The 25,202-nt window shown below is 40.0% G+C and overlaps 1 protein-coding gene across 1 annotated transcript in view; it reads right to left on the reverse strand.

Moving 5' to 3' along the window:
• Positions 1 to 25,202, reverse strand: part of LOC122798278 (fibrocystin-L-like) — a 399,773-nt gene that overhangs the window by 108,854 nt on the left and 265,717 nt on the right. Inside the window, exon 14 of the mRNA XM_044067090.1 lies at positions 22,506 to 22,654. Coding sequence (XP_043923025.1) covers positions 22,506 to 22,654 — 149 coding nt within the window. The remainder of the gene's footprint in view (positions 1 to 22,505; positions 22,655 to 25,202) is intronic.

The following is a 25,202-nucleotide window of genomic DNA, read 5'->3' on the forward strand; positions in this document are numbered from 1 at the left end:
CTCTACCCTAGGTAGCTAAAGCTTCGACAAGACAGAAACTAAATTTGTGGACCTAGAATGCTTTTACAGACAAATTTAAGCTAGTACAGGCTGCAGCATCAACTTACCTTACCAAGCAGCAAGTGGTGACGAAAATTGATAAAAATAAAATAAATCCACTGTTGGAAGCCCGCGAGGTGACTGGTGAAGCAAACCAGGCCGCCGATGATCCACCACGTCGTCCAGGAAGCAAAACGTCACTAATACGAAAGCATCACCGATTGAATGCTTTAAATAATGCTGGACAACAACAGCCACTAGGAGACTCATACATCACGTGGGAGGGGGGGTGGAAGAACAACATAGGGAGGGGGGCGTTCTATGCTGTGTGCTCGTGTTGTCAGTCGTGGGGGGAGGGCGCAATGCTACTGTATACAAACAGGCATCGGGCGCAATGTAAAAAGTTCAAGAAAGTTTATTTTTTTATTTTTGGTTTGTTTTGCGATTTTGTGCCCCTTATGAGGCCGACCTGTATGGCGCCCTAGGCGGTTGCCTAGTTCGCCTATGCCTAAGGCCGGCCATGGGTGAAAATAGGGTATCAGATATAATTTTCTGTCAAATAAAAAAAACTTCCATATGAAATGCTACTGCTATGTTGACTCCTAGTTGTTTCTGCAGCTGTGTTCTGCATGTAGCATAGTAGTCCATCCACCTTGTTTAACTGCTGAAATTCAGTTAAGGCATGACAGCATCAAAACCAGTGCTGAAGGTAAGAAGTAAAAGTTATATTTAAAAGTGTAAATATCAAGTAAAGTTTGTTTTAGTATTTAAAACTGATATGCACATCTACTGTTAAAAACTTAACGTATAGGAACAAGACAATAAAGGGATAGCTAGTATAGTATATGACCTGCTGAGCAGAAATAAAGGCACCCATCCTTCAGTAAATGAAAACATATTGAAAGAAATGTAATTATATATACCAAATCTACCAATATTTGACTGTGATCTTCTCCCACAAAACAAAGGGGCAACAATGGAGAAGATGAGAAACTTGGTTCAATAAGCAGCTCCGCATTTGTGATCGATTAAGCCCCCTGTTCTGCTGTTTCGCATTTTGCAGCTGTGGTTCCGCTTTGCGATTTTTGCCAAGTAAGTTACATCTTCAAGAAACTTTTATGAATGAACTTTTTTGTGCCTGACTATGTAATTCTCCCTTCTGTTACATGCTCAGTGCTGCCACGTGTTTGTGAGTGAGTATGCTTTTGTGTGTGTGTGTGTGTGTGTGTGTGTGTGTGTGTGTGTGTGTGTGTGTGTGTGTGTGTGTGTGTGTGCACATTTTTTCTTAATGTAATTATGCTGATATCTAGAAGGTCTAGTGTATCATAGAACAGCTTGCATTTTAAAATTCAAACATCAGCTTAAAATAAAACATGTTTAGTTTACTTAATGCTCCAGGTGTTGGCTTAAGTAACCAAACATAACTTAGCTTGACCACACATTTTGTGATTTCCCCTAAGTTTAAAATGATTATGGTCATACATAGTAGTTAACTTCAATAATGTTTTTCACACTGTATTTTTGCTGAAAGTAACCTGATTTAATTTGAAACTAAGCTGATCTTGACACAGATTTAGATGGACTACATATGACTAAAATAAGAATGACAGAAATTTGAGAATAAACCAAGTAAAGTTGTAGATTTCAATTTGTACTTCACAGTTGGGGTTGATATTCTTGATTGTTGTGAAACTGCCATTGGACAACAAACAATTTGCTTTATGGTTTTACTGATTTTGTGTGAACAGTGTCTGGGATTAATCAAAAGCAGTGATGATGTAAAAGAAGGTAGCGCTATGTGGAAAGCCGCCATTTCAGAGTGTGCCTTGTGGCACCACCTGAAAAAAAAAACGTAGAACTACTCGGGTGACAGAGCTGACCATTCATTCTTTTTCGTGTAATAGCCTAGCTCCAGACTTCAAGAATCCGCTAATAGAAGGGCTGTCTGTGTTGGTATTTCCATGCAACAAGACCTTTGAAGTTATTCATAAAGTGCAAAGAACCTTCACCTCCCCACCTCAAACAGACACACTTGTGAAACTTTCCTACCTGCTCATGAAGTTAAATACTTAAATACCTTAAATACTTCCCAACACACTTAGTGTCTTTAACTGCCCATGGAGCAAAGTGCACTATGTTACTTTACCCCTTTACAATGTAGGCTGTGTACTCACCTGCTATAATGAATTCAGTTGTGTAAGACACAACTTGTACAACAGAACAATTTAAAACAGGATTATGATGCACTTATAGAGAGGTAAGACTGATTAAGAAACAGAGAGAAAAGTAAATGGATAAACAATTTATATGTACGAGTCAAGGATAAAGTACTTGAGGATATGAGCAAGGGTGTGAGAAATAGCCAAAAAGAAGAGAAGGCCGATGCAAATAGGAAAGTGAGCAAAGTCAGTGATTACAGTAAAAGTGAAGACATATGCCAGGCAGAACTAAAGAAAGGGGTGGGAGGAAAAGAAAATACAATACAAGAGAGGTCAGAAAATGTGAAACAGAAGTGAAGGTGCACGTTGAAAGGGAATTAGCAGTAGGGATTAGGAAGGGGAACACATACTTTTTTGATATATGACAGAAAGGAGAAAACATCTGACCATATAGGGCAAATATAGAAGGGAGATCTCAGAAGAAAAAAGTAAACTATTACTTTTACCCTTCACTAAATGCAGTTGTGGCAAACTGTGTTTAAAGAGAGGGAGTAAAAATAAAATAGAATCAAAACAGTACCAATGTAAATAGCTGAAATACCAGAAGTTAAAAGGAATACTTTTAACTGCTGGTATTGCAGTCATTTACTTTGGTACTGTGTGTGTGTGTGTGTGTGTGTGTGTGTGTGTGTGTGTGTGTGTGTGTGTGTGTGTGTGTGTGTGTGTGTGTGTGTGTGTGTGTGTTTCTTTGAGTTTTTCTATATGAGTGACGCACTGTCTTTTTGCTTCTACAGCTGTGTATATATGTAAATATGTGTGTCTGCAAGAGAGTGTCTGTATTATTAAATACTTACATATGGTATATTTTGTTTGAAAGGCCATGGCTATGGTCAAAGTATGCTTTTCGCGCAGTGTGAAAATTGGGTGTTCCACATTTTGACTATTTATCACACATTACTATGGTCTGTGTCCACACTGGCCTCTTAGCAGGTTGAGACCTATGTAACCCCACATACCTGAAAACAGTACAACAGAAGAAAGGCTTAAAACACTGCTATTACATATGCTTGGAGACAAGGTTTAATAAGCATGTTACTCCAAATCAGATCTTAATAAATTTACAAATGTGTAAGAAAAGTTCCATAAGTACTCTGAATTTGTGAAAAATAACCATTTCAAAATGTCCACAGTCATGATAGCACTGCAGTTAGAACATGAACTAAAGTAAAGGGCATTGGCAAGAGAGTGAGTTTTCAGACATAACTAAATAAATAAAGAACTATTTAAACTTGAAGTCCTCAAGTCAATGAGCAGGAAAGTGAAAGCTAATGAAAGGATCAAATATAGTGCCAGAAGAAATCCACTACAAATATCTGAAATGCAGGTTAATAAAATGAATGCAAAATAAAAAAAGTATAAGCAGAATAAAAATGAAAACACTCTGTCAGCGGGTTGTAAAAACTTAATAAATGAAAGGAGTGAGTTAGAAGCCACATATGTGAATGTAGCCAACAACAGAGAAGACAATAAGTGCTTCTTATTTACAGAGGAGAGCAATTCCCTTGCACAGCATTGCCAACTGAAAGAATTCTGCAAAGTATAAAATGTTAAAGCATTTTGGCAGTGTGTAAAAGTACTAGTGAAGCAAAACCCAAGACAGAGGTAGAGAGGTAGACGCGTGTGCGTGTGTATTTATATATATATATATATATATATATATATATATATATATATATATATATTTGCATATTTGTAGGCTATTTCTAAAGAAAGTCATGACATGAACATAGGCAGCAACTGTTTGAGAGAAGAATGTATGTTTATGTATATAATACAAGTGTGACTGTGAAAATCCTGAACAATGACATAAGAATGTAATAAACTTTGGTACTTGAGAAGACATAATTACAGATACCATTAATAAAAGGATAAAGCCTTGGTCAAAACTGCAGAGATCTACTGCAGATATACAACCCAGTAGTATTACTAGCCATGAAAAGATGCTCCGAGACAGAAATGAAGGTGAATGAAATGAAAGTGTAACAAGATCAGCTTTCAGTGTAATAGAATGATCAGGGATTCTGCCTACTATACGTCCAGCTGCAAGGTCACTAGGAGTGATAAGGACACTGAATTACATAAGTAGTGCATGAAGCAAAAATAATATACTTTAACAACATACTGAAAGGTATAGCAGTTTGTATGAAGGCATAATAAATCACAAGAATTATGACATTAAGCTTGACACAAATCCAGGCATTCCATATAGATACAGAGAATACCGTTCCATTTAAGAATATGATGAAAGTAGAAAAGATAGAGAAAATGTATATTAATGAAAATGTGATGGGGTGTATATCTTGGGTCTCAATATATTACACTTCACAGTCAAAGAAGCAAGATGGAAGAATACATATTGATATAAGAGTAGCAAATAGGATCTTCCCAATCTGGCCCGAAAAGTCGAGAATTTCATCTATGATGAAATGCAGTAAATCATTTAGTGAACTTGATTTAAGAACAGACTACCACTAATCTGAATTGTTCTCAGACAGCAGAAACATTACAGCACTTTCCAGATATAAAGGGATCATGATGTACAAAGGACTAATCTTTGGTGTGAGTTGTACATCAGAAATATTCCAATCCTTAAAAGAATTGTTGAGTCAAGGGATAAAGCATATGACATGCTATAGCGATGATTTAATTATTTTTGGCAATTAATGATAATCCACTCTGAATGGAGTTAAAAGACTCAAAGAGCATGGCATGAAACAACTTTAAGCAGACAGAAACGCGAACCTTAGCAACATGTGATTAAGTTCTGCTTTTTCACATTTTCAGGCACAGGCAGAGGCATGTTATCAGTCACAAATGAATTAAAAACTACACATGATGCTTTCACCAAACAATGTAAAGGAAGTACAAATATTGCTTGGTATGGCACTACAGAGACTTTAGTACCATAACAGCACCATTGAGGAAACTACTAAAAATTAATGCACTGTTTCCACATACTAACAGAAAACCAAAAACACTTGAATTATTAAAGAAAGCATGGAGTTCAAGGACAGTAATGCCATACTCTTACCCACAAAATGAGCAGTGCCAGAAGGAGATGGCAGCATGGCTGGTCTGTTGGCTAACCTTATCCTGATGTGGGATTACAAACAGAAAGTAACAACTTATTGCAAGCTGGTCACTATCTGATGTAGAGATGAGATAATTCACAGAATGAAAAACAGGCCCTGTCATTAAAGTGGGACTGAAAACATTTTTATATTTATTGCCTTTTTCTTTGTTGCTGAAGGTCTGTGACTCATGCCTCTGGAGGACCAAGGCAGAGAAGTGAATGGGGGATAGTGTTTGCACACACGGGAAGCACATAGAGATGGTTTGATTTCTCTAGTGCAAACCAGGGAAAGTCACCTTCTCTGTTTTGCAGTTGGTGGGAGTTTTTGCTTCCTGGGAACATCTCTTGCAGAAGTGAGGGAATGTCCAGGTTGGATACTTCATTGCACGCCTCATTCTGTTGTGTAGCTGAGTGTGTACTGGGAGATGAGGCTAAAGGTTCATTGTAAATTTTGACTTTTGTATGTATTTCAGCCACACAGCTCTGCGGTGCCTCTATGTAAGTAATACTCCTTTGGTCAAGTTATTTCCTTGAATGTAATTTTCTATCTAATGAAAAAGCCTAACTTGTGTGTCTGTGCCATAACTCTTTTTATAAACGTTTTCTATTGCTGTATTGTGCATACAGCAAGTTGGATGACCTTGTCTGACTAATGAAATATACTCCCATGCATAACTTTGGGGATGTATTAAACATCTTAAAAAAAGGATAATAATTTCTAGATTCCTGATTTTTTTTTCAGACTTTTAGCTGCTTTCAAACGTTGCCTGCTTAACTTCGGGCCATTTGAGATTGCAACCCTAGATTGTTCACCTGTTTTGTTCTACTTTTTGATTTCTTTCCAGATGTGTATTACTTTCTTGCAATTTTACTTGCCAGATGTATTATTGTTATTATTAATAATAATATTTTTGTAGATGTTCAATATATTACATTACTTCAGTCTTATCCCCTTTGCATTTCCTTTTGTGTCATTCCAGTAGCATAGCTTTTAGTTATGATGCACAAATTTAACTATTTCCATAGAAATCTTTTGCACTGTCACTTATAAAGACAGTTAAAATGAATGACCGCGGTACTGATCCCACTGATACCCACTGACAAATATTAATTGTGTAGCATTTATTGTAAATTTAGATTTTTCAGGACATTTGAGTCAATAAGATTATACTAGTGCAAAAGTTTTGATTTTGACTACTTACAAAGTATGGCTGTATTTGTGAGTGTTCTGCCATTTCACACTGAGCTTGATCGAAGGAAGGACACTGAGGAAACTCGGAGCTATAATATATAACATTAAGTATCCTGTTTTTTGTTTATTTTGTTCTTTATTTCTTTGTTATTTATAGCACTTTGTGTACTGTGTATTTTTCTAGCTAGTTTCACTGTGTGTGAGGTGTTAACTGGAAATTGTCCACTTTTATTAAGCATCTGTTGGGTTGTTTGTTTCTAATAACTTGTTGCAGTTAAACTCTTTTTCTAGAGGCTCCTTTAGCTGTTTAAAACTTTCATTTAAAGGCTCACTGCTGCTTTTCAGCTGTGAGAAACATTTCTGCAGTTTGTTCTAAGTAGTGGGGATATTTGTAGCATTTCCATATTCAGGCTTGTATTTGGGCCTAGTGTTTGTGGAGGCTGTGTGTCTGAGCACATATTCAGGGACATCTTGGTTTAGCCAAAGCCATCAGGCATTTCAGTGAGAGAGAATTGTTTGAGGCCATTGGCTGACTGAGGTCACCTGGACTACAGCTTAGACTAAGCACCTCATTGGTTCTTTTGAGATTTCTTTCTTAAAAACTGTCTCAGGTTTCAACTTTCTGTTACCTAAGAAGTTCATTTGTGAGTGTTCTGTCATTTCACACTGAGCTTGATCGAAGGAAGGACACTGAGGAAACACAGAGCTATAATATATAACATTAAGTATCCTGTTTTTTGTTTATTTTGTTCTTTATTTCTTTGTTATTTATAGCACTTTGTGTACTGTGTATTTTTCTAGCTAGTTTCACTGTGTGTGAGGTATTAACTGGAAATTGTCCACTTTTATTAAGCATCTGTTGGGTTGTTTGTTTCTAATAACTTGTTGCAGTTAAACTCTTTTTTCTAGAGGCTCCTTTAGCTGTTTAAAACTTTCATTCAAAGGCTCACTGCTGCTTTTCAGTTGTGAGAAACATTTCTGCAGTTTGTTCTAAGTAGTGGGGATATTTGTAGCATTTCCATATTCAGGCTTGTATTTGGGCCTAGTGTTTGTGGAGGCTGTGTGTCTGAGCACATATTCAGGGACATCTTGGTTTAGCCAAAGCCATCAGGCATTTCAGTGAGAGAGAATTGTTTGAGGTCATTGGCTGACTGAGGTCACCTGGACTACAGCTTAGACTAAGCACCTCATTGGTTCTTTTGAGATTTCTTTCTTCAAAACTGTCTCAGGTTTCAACTTTCTGTTACCTAAGAAGTTCATTTGTGAGTGTTCTGCCATTTCACACTGAGCTTGATCGAAGGAAGGACACTGAGGAAACTCGGAGCTATAATATATAACATTAAGTATCCTGTTTTTTGTTTATTTTGTTCTTTATTTCTTTGTTATTTATAGCACTTTGTGAACTGTGTATATTTCTAGCTAGTTTCACTGTGTGAGGTATTAACTGGAAATTGTCCACTTTTATTAAGCATCTGTTGGGTTGTTTGTTTCTATTAACTTGTTGCAGTTAAACTTTTTTTTCTAGAGGCTCCTTTATAGTTTCATAGTTTCATAGTATAGTACTAGGCTATCTGCCCTGGGGCATTTGTAAGCCTAGCCATAGTGATGTGGATTTTGCCACCCCATGAAATGGTACAAAAATGTACAGAATAAATCTAGAATACTGTGCCTCTGTCTAGTAGTGACACAATGAAGGTCCCCTTATATAATAGAATTAGTTTACTGTGCCCCTGTCTAGCAGTGACACAGATGTGACCCCTGGGGTAAACTTACGATCTCCCATCCACTCATCAAGATTTCTCTTGAAGAGAGGGGCTCTGCCTAATACGAACTGGGATCCTGTTCCAAAGCATGGGAAGCCTATGGGTTATGAATCTATCCCTCCAGCATGTCCTATTCATACTTGTGCCGAGGTTTAAATCTTTAGCTCTCGTGGTCCTGATGGATTTGGATTTTTTGAGGTGGAGCATGTCCATCAGATCCTGATTGGACATGGCCTTGTACGTCAGGCAGAGATCACCTCTGAGCAGGCGGTATGCTACTGAATAGAGCTGAAGTTTCTTTAGTCTGGCAGAATAAGACATATGTTGGAGACCCTTGATCCTTTTGGTGAGGTACTTTTGTGGTCTCTCCAGCTGTTGCAAATGCCGGGTGAGGTACATACCAAATGGGGCATTGTACTCAATCATGGGTCTGATGAGGGAGGAATATAGGGGTACAATGACATCCTTGGATCTGGATGTGAATCCCTTCATGATGAGGTGTGCAAGGTAGAATGTTTTTCTAACCACTTTGGCAACGTGGGTGTCAAATGATAGGTCGCTGTCTACTTGGGTCCCTAGGTCTCTGATTACTTTTTCTGTACTCAGTGGGTTGCTGTCTATGTGATAATTTGTGGGTACTTTTTTTTTTCCAAAAGGGATGACTATACATTTTTTGGCATTTAGTTTAAGGCCGTGACTACGGCACCAGTTGTCCGTTTCAGTGAGGCCTTTTTGTAGGATGTGTGTGTCTGCTGGTGTATCGACAATGGCGCCTAGTTTGCAGTAATCTGTGAACTTTGTCAGCCACAGCCCTCCCATGTTTGCTTTAACATCTGAGAAATAAATGCCGAACAAGAGGGGTCCCAGGACAGATCCCTGTGGGACACCACTTGTGACTGGCTTTGAGTCTGACATTGCTCCAGCGATTTTAACTTTATGGGTTTTGTCCTTTAGCCAGTTTGCAACCCATCTAGTGACATAAGGGTTTACTTTTAAGCTGTTTAGCTTATCTATGATGCCTGACTGGGGTATTGTGTCGAAGGCCTTAGCCAAGTCCAGGTATGCTGTATGGACTGCTTTGCCCTCATCAATGGCTCTAGTGACTGTTTCGAAAAAGTCAACCAGGTTTAAAAGGCAGGATCTTCCCTTTACAAAGCCGAACTGGGTGGGGTCAAGTGTCTGTAGGTCCCCTATGTCTGTGTTTATGAATTCCATAATGATTCTTTCCATAGCTTTGCAGACCAGGCTAGTTAAGCTTATGGGGCGGTAGTTCCCAGGGTCTGTAGAGGCACCCCCCTTGTTGAGTGGGACCACTGTTGCTGTACGCCAGTGTTCAGGTACATATCCCGAAGTAAGGCTAAGTTAAATAGCATTTTTATGTGTGGGTTTAGCTCCTCTTGGAGTTCACGTAACACACACCCCGGGATACCATCAGGTCCCATTGATGCTGTGTTTTTTGCTTTGTTTAGGGCGGTTCTCACTTGGACATCTGAGATGACAGGGAGATTACATTCAGCTGGGATAAGTATTTCTTCTTTTGGGGGAGAAGGAGGGGAGATATTTGCACTGAACCTGTCAGCCAGAATGTTAGCAATATCTGTGGGTTCAGTGTATTTTTTGTTGTTGTGAACCAACTCTGAGCATATCTGAGGTTTTCTGCCCAGGTTTCTAACATAGCTGAAGAAGGCTTTGTGGTTATCTTTAGTGTCCTTAGCGATTTTTCTCTCAAAGTTTGCCTTGGATGTTTTTATGAGAGAACGTAGTTTTCTGCTAATGTTGATCAGAGATTTCTTCCCTTCGTGGGATTTCACTCTGACGTGCAGTAGCTTCCTTCTTTTGTTATACAATTTGTTTATGGCTGAGGTCCACCAGACAGGATGCTTACATTTGGTGGAGAGGGACTTGGATTTGTTTGGGATTGCATGATCCATGCATTCTTGGAGATGTCCATAGAAAGCATTTGTGAAGGATTCGGCATTGTGGGATGTGGTATCCACTGGCACAGTGGGCTTAAAGGATAACATCTCAGTCTTAAGAAGAGTGAAGTCTGCTTTTGAGAAGTTTTTCACTGTGGTCTTTTGTGCTGGGGGTGGAGGTGGGATATGTATATCCAGGGTGATTAGTTTGTGGTCAGATCTCACTAGTGAGGGTATACTTCGGTGTGGAGCATTTTGTCCCCATGTTTGTGATGATCAGGTCTAGTATATTATCTCCCTAGTGGGAGAGGTGACTAGTTGTTCCAGTGCATTTGAATTTATGAATTCCAGGAACCTTTGGGCTAGGGTATTAGGGCTAGAATAATGTACCCAATCTATGTTTGGGTAGTTGAAGTCTCCCAGTATGATGGTATTTTGTGATACATTCATATCCTCCAATATCTTCAGGAAGGCTGAGTGGGGTTCTTGAGATTGGGAGGGTGGTCTGTAACATGCTACTAGTTGTATAGCAGTTTTGCCTATGGTTAGTTGCACCTGTATGGTCTCTGATGCTTCATGTGTTGCTACTAACCTGGAGGTGTGGGTGTCCTTTATGAATATGGACACCCCCCCTCCCTTTGTGGTTCGGGTCGGGTTTTGGGGCCGAAAAGCATGATACGAGGTATAGCCTGGTAGTGCTGGGGTGCTCTCAGGAGCCTTGAACCAGGTTTCAGTTACTGCACAGACGTCGATGTTCTCCATGCTGAGGAGTGCATCAAGTGCCTGCATCTTGAGATTTAGACTTCTGGCGTTGAGCAGCATTACCCTTAGTTTTTTTCCATTTTTGTTTTCTAAGGAGGTGGGTTTGTCTTTTGGGTCTTGCCTAAAAAAGGCACTATGGGGGGTGGCAAGAGCCTTAGCCAATATCCGGAAGCCCAGTGGTGACAGGTGTAAGCCATCCCTTGCGAAGCAGCGTGGCTTGTCCAACATATCATCCCAGGCAGACAGACATTGGATCCCCTTAGAATGACACCAGTACTTGAGCCAATTGTTAAAGCTTCAGGGTCAGGGTCATACCAGCCTGGGTTACATAATCGGAGAGCTCCTCTATGTCTCTTTTCATGTAGTCCAGGGAGGTACGTCTCAGGTCATTCACATCAGCATGGACAATGACGGAGTCATATTTGTACTTGCTTTGGAGTGACCTGAGTGTGTGTGTTATGTGGCGGATCCTAGCTCCCGATAGACAGCTCACAGTCACCTTCTCCTTGTTCAGCCTGGTCAGTGGGACATCAGTGTGTCTGACTATGGAGTCACCTATTACTAGTGTATCAGGCAAAGTGTTTGGCCTTAAGGGCTGCGATTGGTTGACACACTGATTTATTGAAGTATGTGTTGCATGTGTTTTGTTTTGAGGTGGTGGATTTTTGAATGTCTGCTTTGGGAGCCTCTGTTGTTTTGGTAAGTTTTTATTAGAGCCTCCCAGTATGTCTTTGTGTTTTTATGTGTTTGGTTTGCAGTTGTGGTAGGTCTATGTGGGACTGGGATTGTTGTGTGTGTGGTTGCCATCTCCTCCTGTCTGGTCATGCCAGCCCTGAGTTGAGAGAGTTCAGCCTCCAGTTTGGCTATATAGTTGCATCTCTCACATGTATTTGTGTTTGTTGGGAGGAGGAGAGGGTTGTCTGTGTACATGAGACAATTGTAGCATTGTCTCAAGATACCCAAATTGACCAGCTGAACTGGAGACGACGCCAGTAATCTGTCACTCGACATGCTAGAACAGTATAAGGGAGTGGTATACCTTTAAGGGAAGTGGATATTCACAGGGGTGGTAAGTAGATGTAGTGCTTTACTTAGTACGAGAGTGCTTACTTAGTAGAGAAGTATTGAGAACAAGTGCTAGGCTTATAATACAGTGAGTAGCCTGGTTATACTAAGAGTAGAGCTTCCTTAAGGGAAAATTTGAAGAGCAGACTTGGCGGAGCCAGAAAAAGTTTAACCTTGTTTAAGACCGCGCAAAGCCATGCAAACGCGGATTTTAAACAGTGAACTACAAAAGAGCTAGAAATGGTCCAAAACAACCAATTACTACAGCTTCTTGTGCTGAGGTCACTTCCCCCAAGGACAGGTAGACTGCTCAAGGCTCCCCACTCCCACTGGTGAGCAAAGAAACTTCCTTCTATCCAAGTAAGGTAATGGACAACACAGGAACTACACCACAGCCCAGAATACAGCAATGCCTGTAAACTGGTCTAAACTAGTCGTGGAAGGCGGGAAAACAAGGATTATTTTTTTGTTTTTGTTCTTTGGTAGAAACACACAGAAAATGCAGAAACAGTGATAAATTAGTTACACAGGCTAGCACACTTTAGTGGGCAGCCTCCACAGTTAAATTAAACAAACAAACAAGCAAACTTTCGATCAAATTTGACTAAAATGTAACTTTAAGTGCAGATTTTAAAATAATGCAGCAATCAGTTAAAAACAGTTCAGGCTAGTTCAAGGTAAGCTACAGAAGCTATTCCAAGTGAAAAAAGCAAAGATACTTAAATCCAGAAGGTAGTCGCTTTTCTGAGTTCCCTGCTGCTAGGACCACTCTGTAAACCCACGTGGAGCTTGTCTGAGCAGTATAGCCAGAAAAAAAAACGCCCAGAGGTGGATTTTAAACAGTGAACTACAAAAGAGCTAGAAATGGTCCAAAACAACCAATTACTACAGCTTCTTGTGCTGAGGTCACTTCCCCCAAGGACAGGTAGGCTGCTCAAGGCTCCCCACTCCCACTGGTGAGCAAAGAAACTTCCTTCTATCCAAGTAAGGTAATGAACAACACATAAACTACACCACAGCCCAGAATACAGCAATGCCTGTAAACTGGTCTAAACTAGTCGAGGAAGGCGGGAAAACAAGAATTATTTTTTTGTTTTTTTGTTTTTTTGGTAAAAACACACAGAAAATGCAGAAACAGCTGTTTAAAACTTTCATTTAAAGGCTCACTGCTGCTTTTCAGCTGTGAGAAACATTTCTGCAGTTTGTTCTAAGTAGTGGGGATATTTGTAGCATTTCCATATTCAGGCTTGTATTTGGGCCTAGTGTTTGTGGAGGCTGTGTGTCTGAGCACATATTCAGGGACATCTTGGTTTAGCCAAAGCCATCAGGCATTTCAGTGAGAGAGAATCATTTGAGGTCATTGGCTGACTGTGGTCACCTGGACTACAGCTTAGACTAAGCACCTCATTGGTTCTTTTGAGATTTCTTTCTTAAAACCTGTCTCAGGTTTCAACTTTCTGTTACCTAAGAAGTTCATTTGTGAGTGTTCTGCCATTTCACACTGAGCTTGATCGAAGGAAGGACACTGAGGAAACTCAGAGCTATAATATATAACATTAAGTATCCTGTTTTTTGTTTATTTTGTTCTTTATTTCTTTGTTATTTATAGCACTTTGTGTACTGTGTATTTTTCTAGCTAGTTTCACTGTGTGTGAGGTATTAACTGGAAATTGTCCACTTTTATTAAGCATATGTTGGGTTGTTTGTTTCTAATAACTTGTTGCAGTTAAACTCTTTTTTCTAGAGGCTCCTTTAGCTGTTTAAAATTTTCATTTAAAGGCTCACTGCTGCTTTTCAGCTGGGAGAAACATTTCTGCAGTTTGTTCTAAGTAGTGGGGATATTTGTAGCATTTCCATATTCAGGCTTGTATTTGGGCCTAGTGTTTGTGGAGGCTGTGTGTCTGAGCACATATTCAGGGACATCTTGGTTTAGCCAAAGCCATCAGGCATTTCAGTGAGAGAGAATTGTTTGAGGTCATTGGCTGACTGAGGTCAACTGGACTACAGCTTAGACTAAGCACCTCATTGGTTCTTTTGAGATTTCTTTCTTCAAAACTGTCTCAGGTTTCAACTTTCTGTTACCTAAGAAGTTCATTTGTGAGTGTTCTGCCATTTCACACTGAGCTTGATCGAAGGAAGGACACTGAGGAAACTCGGAGCTATAATATATAACATTAAGTATCCTGTTTTTTGTTTATTTTGTTCTTTATTTCTTTGTTATTTATAGCACTTTGTGTACTGTGTATTTTTCTAGCTAGTTTCACTGTGTGTGAGGTATTAACTGGAAATTGTCCACTTTTATTAAACATCTGTTGGGTTGTTTGTTTCTAATAACTTGTTGCAGTTAAACTCTTTTTTCTAGAGGCTCCTTTAGCTGTTTAAAACTTTCATTTAAAGGCTCACTGCTGCTTTTCAGCTGTGAGAAACATTTCTGCAGTTTGTTCTAAGTAGTGGGGATATTTGTAGCATTTCCATATTCAGGCTTGTATTTGGGTCAAGTGTTTGTGGAGGCTGTGTGTCTGAGCACATATTTAGGGACATACTGGTTTAGCCAAAGCCATCAGGCATTTCAGTGAGAGAGAATTGTTTGAGGTCATTGGCTGACTGAGGTCACCTGGACTACAGCTTAGACTAAGCACCTCATTGGTTCTTTTGAGATTTCTTTCTTAAAAACTGTTTCAGGTTTCAACTTTCTGTTACCTAAGAAGTTCATTTGTGAGTGTTCTGCCATTTCACACTGTGCTTGATTGAAGGAAGGACACTGAGGAAACTCGGAGCTATAATATATAACATTAAGTATCTTGTTTTTGTTTATTTTGTTCTTTATTTCTTTGTTATTTATAGAACTTTGTGTACTGTGTATTTTTCTAGCTAGTTTCACTGTGTGTGAGGTATTAACTGGAAATTGTTCACTTTTATTAAGCATCTGTTGGGTTGTTTGTTTCTAATAACTTATTGCAGTTAAACTCTTTTTTCTAGAGGCTCCTTTAGCTGTTTAAAACTTTCATTTAAAGGCTCAGTGCTGCTTTTCAGCTGTGAGAAACATTTCTGCAGTTTGTTTCCCACCCTCCCTCCCTGTTGGTATAGTGTTATTTATAGTTGGTGGCTTTGCAGTTGCCTGCCCCTAGTGTAAATTTGATCTGGGACCCTCCTCCCTTCGCTAGGGATGGCTTGCACCTGTCACCCCTGGGCTTTTGGATATTGGCAAAGGCTCTTGCTACCCCCACAGTGCCTTTTTTAGGTAAGGCTCAAAAGACAAACCCACCTCCATAGGTATCACAAGGGATAAGAAACTAAGAGTAATGCTACTCAACGCCAGAAGTCTAAACCTCAAGATGCACTCACTCGAAACTCTCCTTAGCATGGAGAACATCAATATCTGTGCAGTAACAGAAATCTGGTTCAGGCTCCCGAGAGCACCCCAGCACTACCAGGTTATACACCTCATACCATTCTTTTCGGCTCCAAAACTTGGACCGAACCACAAAAGGAGGGGGAGTATCAATATTCGTCAAAGATACCCACACCTCCAGGTTGGTGGCACAGCACGAAGCATCAGAGACTATCCATGTGCAACTAACAGTGGGTAAAACTGCCTTCCAGTTTATAGCCTGCTACAGACCACCCTCCCAAACCCAGGAACCCCACTCGGCCTTCCTGAGAACACTGGAAAATATGAAGGTCTCTCCAAACACCATTATATTGGGCGACTTCAACTACCCAAACATAGACTGGGAGTATTACTCTAGCTCCAACACCCTAGCCCAAAGGTTCATAGAATTTATAAACTCAAATGCTATGGAACAACTTGTTACCACTCCCACAAGAGGGGAAAACATATTGGACCTGATCATCACCAACATGGGGACTCTATGCTCCAGACCAGAAGTGTATCCCTCACTGGTAAGATCAGACCATAAACTAATCTCACTGGATATTCACATCCCGACTCCGCCCCCTGCCCAGAAAACCACAGTGAAAAACTTCTCTAAAGCAAATTTCACACTCCTCAAAACCGAGGTGGAATCCTTCAAAGCCCCCAGGCCTGTGGAAAATACGGCCCAGACTGCAGAATCCTTTATAAATGCATTCTATGAACACCTTCAGGAATGCATGGATCATGCAATCTGAAATAAAACCAAGACCCAATCCTCCAAGGGCAGAAGTCCTGTCTGGTGGACCCCAGCTATAAACAAACTATACAATAGAAGGAGGAAGCTACTACATGACAGAGCAAAATCCCAAAAAGGGAAGGCATCTCTGATCAGTATTAGCAAAAAACTACGGGCACTCATAAAATCGTCTAAGGCCAGCTTCGAGAGAAAAATTGCACAGGACACTAAGGATAATCACAAGGCTTTCTTTAGTTATGTTAGGAACCTTGGTGGGAATTCCTAGATATGCTCAGAATTAGTCCAAAAAGACAAAAAATACACAGAACCCACAGACATTGCCAACATCTTATCTGACAGGTTCAGTGCAAACTCCCCCCCCCCCACCAAAAGGGCAAATATCTATCGCAGCAGAGTGCTGCCCCCCTGACATCTCAGATGCTCAGGTAAGAGCCGCCCTCTCCAAAGCAAAAAACACAGCATCAGTGGGACCAGACGGTGTCCCGGGCTGTCTCCTACATGAACTCCAAAAAGAGCTAAACCCAAACATAAAACTACTGTTCAATCTCAGCCTTACTACAGGATATGTACCCAAAGAGTGGCGTACAGCAACAGTGGTCCCTTTCCACAAAGGTGGTAACTCAACGGATCCTGGAAACTATCACCCCATAAGCCTGATTAGCTTGGTCTGCAAAGCTATGGAAAGGATCATCATGGACCTCATAAATAAAGATATTGGGGACCTACAGACACTGGATCCTACCCAGTTCGGCTTTAAGGGCAGATCCTGCCTCTTAAACCTGGCCGATTTCTTTGAAACAGTCACCAAGGCCATTGACGAGAGGAAGGTGGTCCACACAGCCTACCTGGACCTCGCAAAAGCCTTCGATACAGTACCCCACTCGGGCATTATAGATAAGCTCACCAGCTTAAATATAAACCGCTATGTCACTAGATGGGTAGCAAACTGGCTCAAGGACAGAACCCACATGGTTAGAATTGCTGGAGCCATGTCAGACTCCAAACCAGTTACAAGTGGCGTCCCACAAGGCTCAGTCCTGGGACCTCTCTTGTTTGGTATATATTTCTCGGAGGTACAGGCCAACACGGAAGTACTGTGGCTGACCAAGTTCGCAAATGACTGCAAACTGGGCGCCATAATCGACTCTCCAGCTGACACAAGCATCCTCCAAAAGGACCTCATAGAAACAGACAACTGGTGCCAGAGCCATGGCCTCAAGCTAAACGCCAAAAAGTGTATAGTCATCCTCTTTGGCAAAAACAAAGTGCCCACAAATTACCACAAAGGTGGTAATCCATTAAGTACAGAAGAAGTAATTAGGGACCTGGGGACCCAAGTTGATAGCAATCTCTCATTTGACAACCACATGGCCAAAGTGGTTAGAAGAACATTTTATATAGCCCACCTAATCATGAAGGGATTCACATCTAGATCAGGGGAGGTCATTGTGCCTCTTTACTCATCCCTCATCAGGCCCATAATTGAGTACAATGCCCCTTTTGGGATGTACCTTACCAGACACCTGCAGCAACTGTAAAGACCCCAAACGTACTTCACCAAGAGGATCAAAGGGCTCAAACAGATGCCATATGCTGCCCGGTTAAAGAAACTCCAGCTCTACTCAGTGGCATACCGCCTGCTCAGAGGCGATCTGTGCCTGACGTATAAAGCCATGTCCAACCCTGAATTAATGGACATGCTGCACCTCAGAAAATCCAAATCCCATTGAGCTACACGCTCAAGAAACTTGAACCTCAGCACTGAAATAAATAGGACATGCTGGAGGGACAGATTCATAACCCAGAGGCTCCCTTCACTCTGGAATAAACTCTCTACAAGAGGAATTTTGATGAGTGGATGGGAGATCGTAGGTTTACCCTGGGTATCACTTCTGTGTCACTGTTAGACAGAGGCACAGTATACTAGCCTCGAAAAAGGGCATAGCAAAATTAATTTAAAATGGGTGGCGAAAGCCAAACACATTCTGGCTAGGCTTATAAATGCCCTAGGGCAGATAGCCTAGTATGAGCCTATGAACCTATAAAACCTAAATGAGCATCAGTGGAGAGGTAGAAGTGAATAGTTCCATCATTATTTTGGGGGTGGTGGTGGTGACAGAGAACCAGATCCAATCTTACCACTTGTCCTGACATTTTACTTGGCTAATGACACAGCTTTTCAAAGGAAGGTAGAATTTTCATTGCCAGAGTATCCGCTGTTTTTTTTTCCTTATTTGGGAACACTCTGCCTAATTAGTTAAAATGAATACTGTACATCTGGGTTGTTTGGATGGATTACCATTATCTCTTCTACCAAGTATTTAATACTGAATGAACTTGTCCAGATATTATTTCATTGTACCATAGTTGAATTTACTTGAAGAGCATGTCATACATTTATTTGTTTACTTGTTTGTTTGTTTTTGCTAATTGTTTATTATTAATTTTAATTTTGTTTGTAAGGAAACTTGTTTTAGGCTTTAATGAGAAAATGTGTCTGTAATATGTTGTGATTTTACAAAAGAATGCAATACGTATCTGCAAGGCTTAACTAAGTGTAAATATAACAATTTGCTAGCATTCTCGAGGCAGGGAAGAATAAGATAGATGCCCAAAATACCCTGTCCTGAGTCATTCTTCTTATCTTAAATTTAAATCAACATACACTATCTGTAGCTGCAGTCTGTATGCTGTGGGAAATGTATGTATACAGGCTACTCAAAAGGAGATTATCAGTCATTTTTGGAAGGTAACGGCAGCCCAAGTAGATGGCTGGGTACAGTTAGTTATTTATGTCCTCATGGTAGTCTTGCTAACTATCCTGTTTATAGTAATTTTAATAATAAGATCATTTTAAAATGCATTTGCTTTTGATATTTTAACCAAATTACAGTCATTACTATGATATATGTGTGTGAATGAGAGGGAGGATAGAAGAATGGTGAGGATGCAAGGAGCAGAGGTGGTGAAGGTGGATGAGTTTAAGTACTTGGGATCAATAGTTCAGAGTAATGGTGAGTGTGGAAGTGAGGTGAAGAAGAGAGTACAGGCAGGATGGAGTGGGTGAAGAAGAGTGTCAGGAGTGATTTGTGACAGACAAGTACCAGTAAGAGTGAAAGGGAAGATCTACAAGACGGTAGTGAGACCAGCTATGTTATATGGGTTGGAGACAGTGGCACTGACAAAAAGGCAGGAGTTAGAACTGGATATGGCACAATTAAAGATGTTAAGATTTGCACTGGGTGTGACGAGGGTGGACAGGATTAGGAATAAGTATATTAGAGGGTCAGCCCAGGTTGGAAGGTTTGGAGACAAAGCCAGAGAGGCAATATTATGTTGGTTTGGACATGTGATGAGGAGGGATGCTGAGTATATTGGAAAAAAGATGCTAAGGATGAAGCTACCAGGTAACAGGAAAAGAGGAAGGCCTAAGATAAGGTTTATGGATGTGGTGAGAGAGGACATGCATGTGATTGGTGTGACAGAGCAAGATGCAGAGGACAAGAAGAAATGGAAACAGATGATCCACTGTGGCGACCCCTAATGGGAACAGCCAAAAGAAGATGATGACCATCATTACTATGATGGATTAAATCTTAAATGTGGAACTCTAAAGTTATTATAGTCCCTTTTCATATAAAAATATATTTTCTTAACTCTCTCAAATCACACCATCAGTGTGAGGTAAAGATACCACCATTCCAAGGAACTTATTATGAAAACCCCTTGTGAATGAACAACAGATTTCCTTGCCCCTGGAGCTTCTCATGTAGCTTTTTTTTTTTTTCTTAACTAAACATTTTGCACCTAAGGAAAGTTTCTGCTAATACTGCTCTGCTGAAAACTGTCAACCTTTGTGTTCTTTTCCCATAATCTTGTGTGTTCTTTCCATTCTTCTTCTGTTCTGATTTGTATGCAAACTGATTTACTTCAGATGAATGCCCTTTTCACTGTATCTGCTGAGGCACTTTTGTTTCTATATAAAAAATCAGCAGTGTTTTTTTCTCTTTTTCTTGTAACATCACTGTGCCCTTTTCATTCCCTCGTCTTGCACAAGGTGCTACATTGTTTTCTGCTTTTACCTTTGTATTACTTTAATCTGGGCTTTCATGTGTTTACGTAATGCCTACCAATGCTTATCCTTTGTACCTTATCAGACTTTTAGATTGCTGCCCTAGTCACTTCACTTTTTATTGACCTTTTTTGAGAACCATATCAGGTTGTATTACCTCTTTCTTTTGTCCAACTGTTTGGCAAAGAGGTCTGCTAATTTTTACTGTACTCCTTGTTTTAATTTTACCATTCATTGATCTCAACTGAACTACCTTGTTACCTGCTGCTGTGATTACATATGATCTCACAGATATGTAGTTTGCAGACATTGTACTTTAACATTGTGTACTTGCTGGTGTTTACTGCTGCCATGTTCAAGTGTCAGTGAACCTCATGTCAAGTGATTCAGATTGGTTTTAATGATACCACGTCTGCTACGTCATCCATGAGGTATGATATCATCTCCTAAAATGTCTCTTAATTCCAACACCCTGCACTTGCATGGCTTGATCTGATTTTTTTAACTACAACTATATAAACCTGCACTATAAAGTGACCATGGGTACAAATTTAACATCCCTCCTTGACAGTGTTACATAAATTATATACATGAGGTCAGCACCGTTCACTAATTAATAGATTCACCCACCAGCTGCCTGAGCCATGCTAAGTATAGCAGTCCAGAATGCCCTAAGTTTGGGCTTCTTTTTGTTAGAGCTACTTTGGGTATCCCCCAATTCACATAGCCAGCAAGTAAGGGATTCTTTAGACATTATCTCCTGTGTGCTGCCTGACAGCTAGCCCAGAAGGATGTCACTGAAGGCAAATTCAATGGTATGCAGTTTTCACTGATTGTGTACCAAATTCATTTGACCCAGATCTGTGCAGGCAAGGATTTTCATAAACAGTGAGATGGGACATAAAGCCAGTTAATTAGGGTAAAGTGACACTGCAACCCATTTTACATGATCACAAGTACATGCACTACCAATTGAAGTGTTTTCCTTCCTGGGATAGTTACAGTTAGACAATCATCTATCTGCAACATCTGCCTGATACACCAGTGGGTGTTAAAGTCCCTAATGCAAATGTTGATGAAAAACAGGGATACATAGCCATTAGATATTGGTCAGATTTCTTTTAACCAGTTTAAATACTTCAAATGTCTACAGTAAGAACACCCCTGACCCAATAGGATCTGTCCAGTCAGCAAAATGTTATTATTTTTTAATGATTTGTTATTGTAGCATGTAACAAAATAATTCATCCCAGAACAGCTTTTGTGGAAAGGAAGCTGCTGTTTGAAAACCCTGCAATTGCTCTGAGACAAGAACCTATTGCATCAGTCTTATTTATTTATTTATTTATTTTTTGCAGATTATAGGTTCATAGGTTGGTACTAGGCTATCAGCCCTAAGGCCTATACAAGCCTAGCCATAACAATTCCCTGGCTATTTCTTCCCACAATATGTACTTCCCTGGACCCCTGTATAGCAGGGTGCCTGATGTGATCCCTGGGGTGAATTTCATATCTCCCATCCAATCGTCAAGGTTCCTTTTGAAGAGGGTCAAAGAGGCGCTCTGCTTGACATGTACAGGCAGTCTATTCCAGAGTCTGGGGAGTCTCTGGGTCAGGAACCTATCCCTCCAGCATGTTTTGTTCATTGTGATGACAAGGTTTAGATCCCTGGAGCGTGTGGCTCTGAGGGATTGGGATTTCTTTAAGTGTAGCATGTAGAACCCAGAGCTGGGTTTTGACATGGCCTTGTATGTTAAGCAGAGGTCGCCTCTGAGTAGACGATATGCGACAGAGTATAGCTGGAGTTTTTTTGGATGGTCAGCATAGGACATCTGCTTTAGGCCTGTGATTCTTTTAGTGAGGTATTTCTGTGGCCTTTCCAGTTGTTGCAGATGTCTTGAGAGGTAAATACCAAATGGGACATTGTATTCTATAATGGGTCTAATGAGGGATGAGTACAGTGAGACAATGACCTCCTTTTTTCTGGATGAAAAGCCCTTAGTGATGAGGTGTGCCACATAGAAGGATTTCCTGACTGTTGTGGGGATGTGGTTATCGAAGGTGAGACCACTGTCCACCTGTGGTCAAGATCAAGAAAAAGTAGACTAGTAAGCATCAGTCCAGCGTCTGCAACCTGGTCAGATATAATCTAGCACAAGACAAGCTTCTACAGAATCTCCTCATATACTACCTTATATAAATCTCCCTTTGGAATTGCAAATTTGAACATCATGCCCAATCTCAAATGCAGTTTTAAAAGTGATCTCTTACTTGGTTCCATGCTGGGTTATCAGAAGGTGGAACTGGGTTGACAAGGCTTAATGAAGAAATGTTAAATCCAAGGGCAGACAAGTTTCCATTTATTGCTAATTTCCCAATAGTTTGTGAAATGTTCATTAGGCTGCCATATTGTAGCGGATCTGTGGGATAAAAAAAAAGATTATTATTATTATTGTGTTGTTATAGATGGCAAAGTAATCAACACTAACCTAGCTGCAAAGTAGACAAATATTATTTAAAGCATATTGTTAGTTTCAATGTAAAGAATACAAGTACAGCTGCTGTGCCATACTATATAAAGCTAGTGTTACAAAGTCCCCAATTTTTATTTTTACAAGTTGCATGTATCCAAAGTGTAGAACCATTACATAAAGTTACACAATACTTACAGTGGTACTGCAGATACATCACTGTAGTTGGCTTACCTGTCATGCTGATCTCACTGTTTCTGGCAGGAATGGTATCACCAAGATGTTACCCTAATCATATATGTTATTTACATAGTGCATACTGTAGCTCCAGATTTTTGAGGGCAGCTCTGTTGATGGGGTACTACTTCTACTACTACTTGGTTGCAAAGTGTTAAAATTAACAGGGAGACACTACTAGAGGTTTGTTCCCGAAGAAGGTTACCTTTTCATATGTCAGATTTTAAAATTTTAAGGAATTGCTTAATAATAGAAATTTAAGCATGAATTAATAATAAGGTGTACAGAGCTGTACACAGGTTCACCTGTTGTTCTAGTTTGGTGGTGTATGTTATTAGTTGCAGGTGTCCTGTTGTTAAATGGTATATAGGACAAACGAAGAGACAGGTTAAGAAGTGCATCCTGGAACATTTGGGGGACATCAGATACAGTAGATTGGATAGCACAGTTGTAAAACATTTCTTGACTTGCCATGGGGGTTCAGATTCTACTTTATTTTTCAGTGTATTGGCTAAACCTTTATGTCAATATGGTGAAATACTTGCAAGTAAATTACTAGCTTTGGAAACTAGATTCATTGTTAATTTTAACACTTTGCATCCAACAGGTTTAAATCTGGAAGTAAATTTTAATGTTTAATTTTCACGGGAAAGAATGGGAATAATAGTTTGTCTTGACTCATTCTATGTGCTTTTGGTTAAAGGGACATTTTCACTTTAATATGAGTATGTTCAGGATGCGGTGTTAATTGATGTACTATATGAGGAATGATTTTCTGGTGTGTAATTGATCCCATGAAGGCATGAGTCGAGGTACCAGGAGACACCAGTAAATATTTTATGCAACTTGAAGAGGCTCCTTTGTGTTTTGTTTGGACAACTAATTTTACCTGCACATGTCTATATCAGAGAACAGCCTCCAAGTCGGCAGGGTGGAGCCTCCCTAACATATTTACTGTAAAACAGAAGAAAAGAGAAAAAACAGAGGAAGTTGAAATCCATTCCACTGAGTACTTTTCAGGAACTCCTGAAACACTGGAATAGAATATGAAAGGACTACGGATCACCTGGCGGAAAGAGGCTGGGTAGCAGCCATGCAGACAGATACCCTCAGTGATCTGGAGCAGAGTAGATACTATCTAATTTCTAAGTCTCTCACTTCCTTCAACACTTTTTAGAATGAGTAATTAACTATTTACACAAATTGGATGTGGGACTGACTGTAACAATCCATGTAGGACTTGCTTTCTAAACCCTACCCTTGGACTGAATTCCCAGTTTGTAAGTTTGTGGGCAGTGTCTTGGTCACAGCTCGGAAGATCACCTGAATGGAAAAAAAAAAACTCTAAGTCAAGCTGTAGAGCTAGTGCCTAGGCTGAATGAAACTTGTAAGGCCCTGGCAGAATTTTCCTATACAGGGTATAATAACACATATTTGTCAAGTTTTGCTAACACAGTCTGTTTTATAACAGAGTTTTCCCTGATTAAACTCAAATTAGCACTGAAAGAAATATTTTTACTACCATCGGTATATACATTATGTTAAGTATGGCTTCACACAGATTTATGGATTACATTTAATTGAGAAATACATACTTTAATGATGGTTTGGTTTAAAGTGAAATCACAAACCACTTTTGAATAAAATTCAGGATTTGTTTGAAACATACCCCATCCTTATGGATAACAGATACTCTTTCAACCACAACGCTTGCAGTTTTGGAATTATTCTGTGATAAGTAATTGCTATCAATGAATGAGATCATACGGAACCACAGATTCAGAAAATGAGATGATGCATAGGATCATAGGAGGTTACTAGGCTAATGACCCTAGGGCCCTTACAAGCCTAGCTAAGTTTTACCCTTATTTCCATGATCAGCACCTATTGCCCCTCTGTAAGAGGGACATAGGTGGACCCCCCCCCCGTGGTGAATTTACAGTCATCCATTCAGTTGTCCAGATTGCATTTGAAGAGGGCCAATGAGATGCTCTGCTTGACATGAAGTGTAAGTCTGTTCCAAAGGTGTGGTAACCTCTGAGAGACAAATCTGTCCCTCCAGCAGGTTCTATTAATATCATATACCAGGTTAAGGTCTTTAGAGTGAGTAACCTGTGTACCATTTCACTTGTGGATATGCAGCATTTCTAATAAAGCAGGGTCAAAGACTGCCTTATGCAAGGCAAAGATCACCTCTGAGTAGTCTGTATGAAACAGACTAAAGTGACAGTGATTTCAGATGCTCCACATAGGACAGATG

Source organism: Protopterus annectens, chromosome 3.part1 (genome assembly GCF_019279795.1).
Source record: "Protopterus annectens isolate FY-2018-M chromosome 3.part1, PAN1.0, whole genome shotgun sequence".
Lineage (NCBI taxonomy): Eukaryota > Metazoa > Chordata > Ceratodontiformes > Protopteridae > Protopterus > Protopterus annectens.